General features: G+C 37.3%; 1 protein-coding gene across 3 annotated transcripts in view; it reads left to right on the plus strand.

Moving 5' to 3' along the window:
- The window catches only part of calb2b (calbindin 2b), a 23,737-nt gene extending 20,279 nt beyond the window's left edge, over nucleotides 1-3,458 (plus strand). For all 3 annotated transcript variants that reach the window (XM_082159094.1, XM_082159095.1, XM_082159093.1), the window contains 3 exons: nucleotides 1,787-1,840; nucleotides 2,159-2,230; nucleotides 2,882-3,458. In XM_082159094.1, the coding sequence (XP_082015220.1) occupies nucleotides 1,787-1,840; nucleotides 2,159-2,230; nucleotides 2,882-2,998 (243 nt within the window). In that variant the 3' untranslated portion in view covers nucleotides 2,999-3,458. The remainder of the gene's footprint in view (nucleotides 1-1,786; nucleotides 1,841-2,158; nucleotides 2,231-2,881) is intronic.
- The last annotated feature ends 900 nt before the right edge of the window (nucleotides 3,459-4,358 follow it).

The raw sequence follows: 4,358 nt of genomic DNA on the forward strand, positions 1-4,358 counted from the left end.
GCACCTGTTTGAGGTCGTTAGCTGCATAAAGACACCTGTCCACCCCATACAATCAGTAAGAATCCAACTACTAACATGGCCAAGACCAAAGAGCTGTCCAAAGACACTAGAGACAAAATTGTACACCTCCACAAGGCTGGAAAGGACAACGGGGAAATTGCCAAGCAGCTTGGTGAAAAAAGGTCCACTGTTGGAGCAATCATTAGAAAATGGAAGAAGCTAAACATGACTGTCAATCTCCCTCGGACTGGGGCTCCATGTAAGATCTCACCTCGTGGGGTCTCAATGATCCTAAGAAAGGTGAGAAATCAGCCCAGAACTACATGGGAGGAGCTGGTCAATGACCTGAAAAGAGCTGGGACCACCGTTTCCAAGGTTACGGTTGGTAATACAGACGTCATGGTTTGAAATCATGCATGGCACGGAAGGTTCCCCTGCTTAAACCAGCACATGTCAAGGCCCGTCTTAAGTTTGCCAATGACCATTTGGATGATCCAGAGGAGTCATGGGAGAAAGTCATGTGGTCAGATGAGACCAAAATATAACTTTTTGGTCATAATTCCACTAAATGTGTTTGGAGGAAGAAGAATGATGAGTACCATCCCAAGATCAACATCCCTACTGTGAAGTATGGGGGTGGTAGCATCATGCTTTGGGGGTGTTTTTCTGCACATGGGACAGGGCGACTGCACTGTATTAAGGAGAGGATGACCGGGGCCATGTATTGCGAGATTTTGGGGAACAACCTCCTTCCCTCAGTTAGAGCATTGAAGATGGGTCGAGGCTGGGTCTTCCAACATGACAATGACCCGAAGCACACAGCCAGGATAACCAAGGAGTGGCTCTGTAAGAAGCATATCAAGGTTCTGGCGTGGCCTAGCCAGTCTCCAGACCTAAACCCAATAGAGAATCTTTGGAGGGAGCTCAAACTCCGTGTTTCTCAGCGACAGCCCAGAAACCTGACTGATCTAGAGAAGATCTGTGTGGAGGAGTGGGCCAAAATCCCTCCTGCAGTGTGTGCAAACCTGGTGAAAAACTACAGGAAACGTTTGACCTCTGTAATTGCAAACAAAGGCTACTGTACCAAATATTAACATTGATTTTCTCAGGTGTTCAAATACTTATTTGCAGCTGTATCATACAAATAAATAGTTAAATCATATATTGTGATTTCTGGATTTTTGTTTTAGATTATGTCTCTCACAGTGGACATGCACCTACGATGACAATTTCAGACCCCTCCATGATTTCTAAGTGGGAGAACTTGCAAAATAGCAGGGTGTTCAAATACTTATTTTCCTCACTGTATTATATAATATACTGGGAGCACATTCATTCAGTAGGTGAATTAGGAGGCATTGTAAAACTGACATACAGGTGCATAAAATCCTCGCTGTAAGTTCTAAACTGATATACAGTAATACATAGAAAAAAGAGCAATGCAGTTCAGATATGAATTGAATATTAGTGGAATACCATCGAGATGAATAAACAATTCCTTTTCTTAATTACTTTTGTGTGCTATATCTGGCATGGTTGTATCACATTTTTATATTATATTGGCATGGTAATGAATGGTATGCATTCATTTTTTTGCAGTAGGTGTGGCTGCACTATTCTGTTATAATCCAAAGGATTTTGAGGATTATTTTCTAGTTATGAAAATTCAGACCTTCAAAATAAAACCTAAAGGCAGATTGAAATTACACCACAGAATAACTGTCTATTTTACACACACATACATTGAGCGTAAACTAATGTCTTTTTTCCCCCTCTTTATTGCCAGAACTTCAAACTATCTGCTGAAGAATTTGAAGTAATCTTCAACTTTTATGACAAGGTCAGATAATGTGTATATTTCTCACATTTGTGTCCTTGTTAATTTGTCTTGTATTGTGAGTTAATAATACACACATGACCATATACACAAAAATAACAATTTGGCACTACTATATCAACCACAAAGCATAATTGACATTTATTTGATGTGCATTTTTTCATCTGGAAGATGTTTTTTATTTATTTATTTTTTTTGCTTATCTGCAATACATCTAGAACATGTTCCGTCAGGTGTTGAATGGGCTGTTAGAAAATGTCTTTAAGATTTTTTTGTTTTAAAATATATGTAAAACTGTTTCTCTCCTTTTTTCTTTAACAGGATGGAAATGGTTACATTGATGAACATGAACTGGATGCACTCCTGAGAGACCTCTACCAGAAACATAAAATGGTAACTTGGAATTTAGCATTTTATTTAATTAATTTTTCTTTTAATTGAAAATGTGCCACAAAAGCTGCATCTAAAGCGCCATATATACCACACAAAAAGGGCATTTACACAATTTAATGCTGCAGAGTGGAAAAAAATTATCATCAAAGCTACAATTGCAGAAATAATGGTATAAAATTGATGTTTTAAATGTCAAATTATGAATATCGATACATGATGGATAGAAATGTACTGTATACACTACTGGTCAAAAGTTTTGGGTTGATAAAAAAAAGAAAAGAATTTAATACTTTTATTCCACAAGGATACATTAAATTAAAGTGACAGTAAAGACATTTATAATGTTACAAAAGATTTCTATTTCTAATAAATGCTGCTCTTCATATTATGCTAATGATGCTGAAAATTCACAGGAATAAAATTAAAAATTAAAAATATATTAAGATAGAAAACAGATATTTTTAAATTGTAATAATATATACAATATTACTGTTTTACTGAATTTTTACTGTATTACTGCAGCCCTAGTGAGCATAAATTATACATTTAAAAATACATAGTTAAATATTTAAGCCTGCACTGATGCTGCATTTCAGCAACAAATATGACTGGTCTGAATTCTTATAGACGTCTATGTTTGTCCCCTTTTAGGTTGTTGACCCTCAAAGTCTGGCTAGCTCAAAGAAGAGCATCATGGCGTTGTCTGACGGAGGGAAGCTGTTCCGCACAGAGCTGGAGATTGTGTTATGCAAGGATCCGTCAGTGTGAACTCTGAGCTCTTAACTCTCACTTCCTCCTCTGTACCTTCACCCACCCCAATCTAGCCAGAGCAGGTGCATGTGGTGGCTCTGTTCCACCTCTTATCCTGCAAAGTTAATCAGCATCCACAACGTACCCCTCTCTCCGTGGCATGCCTTTCCCAAAGATATGGCTTCTCGATGTGTGCATCTCTTGCTTGTCTTTTTTATGTCAAAACATAATTCTGACATTGTGGAATAATAATGGATATTTGGTCTTCGGTCTTATTCTCCTGCTTGTCCCAAATCTTTCATTCGGTTTGCTACTCCATGTGTGCAGTCTGCTCTCTCTCTCCGTTCCTCCATTCCTCCATCATTTGTTCTCTTTCCAATCTCTCATATCTCCTTTTTTTTTGTGATGGGCTGTAGACTGTTCTGTTTTGCCAACACTGCTAAAAGAGTAAATGAAATAAAGATCAGATAAGACATTTTACCATCAATACTGTCCTGCTTTCTTTGCTCTAAACCATCTGTCCTGCTTTTTCTTTACATTTAGGACCATTTCCATATTTTTAGGCTATATTTTGTTAGGTACCATTAACGCCCCCCAATATATTTAATTATAACTTAAGTTTCTGTTATGGAAGCAGATAATGGTTATAATGGGCACCTATTAACGTAGTTTGGATGTGCAGGCTTCTCAGGCGCACTGTGATCTCATTTTCCATTTAGATAAATCCAAACTTATCTTTGTGGGCCTGCAAGTAAAGGCACACATCCGCATCTTCAAGCCAAAGCGAGCGCAGGAGCACAATGAAGTGTTTAGAGCTTATCTTTTTCATTTTCATGGTACGAATGTTCTTTGTGCTTCATTAATCTCTTATACAGGATAGAATAGGACAAGGATTGTGGTGATGAGACAGTTTTCTTGGCTTCGGTTTCACCCTGAATATCCTCCACTGAATTCTAAAGGTGCCATTTTTATGCTTTTTTATCACATAGGTCTACATTTTATTAGGGACTATTTTTGTATTATATTAATACAGTATTTATGTTCAGGCAAGGTTCTGTCAGAGTTATGAACAAACATTATTCTAGTAACGTTAATTGAACTTTAATTCAAAATGATCTGGGGCCAGTTGCATAAAGTTAGTAACATGAAATCGTAGATTGGTCTAATTTGATACCGAACAGTAAGACTGATTTATTAACCCCTAACTAACTGCTAGTTGGTCATAGTAGTTCTTAAGACTTTAAGAACCAACATAATGGCTATGTTTATGCAACTGGCCCATAATGTTCTCAAAACGTCAACACAACATTAACATCAGCATCGTTTTTCTAATGTTCATCTAACATTTTTTAAATGTTACAACTTTCAGGATTTTCAG

Source organism: Leuciscus leuciscus (assembly GCF_965113295.1).
Source record: "Leuciscus leuciscus genome assembly, chromosome: 2".
NCBI classification, from domain to species: Eukaryota; Metazoa; Chordata; class Actinopteri; order Cypriniformes; family Leuciscidae; genus Leuciscus; species Leuciscus leuciscus.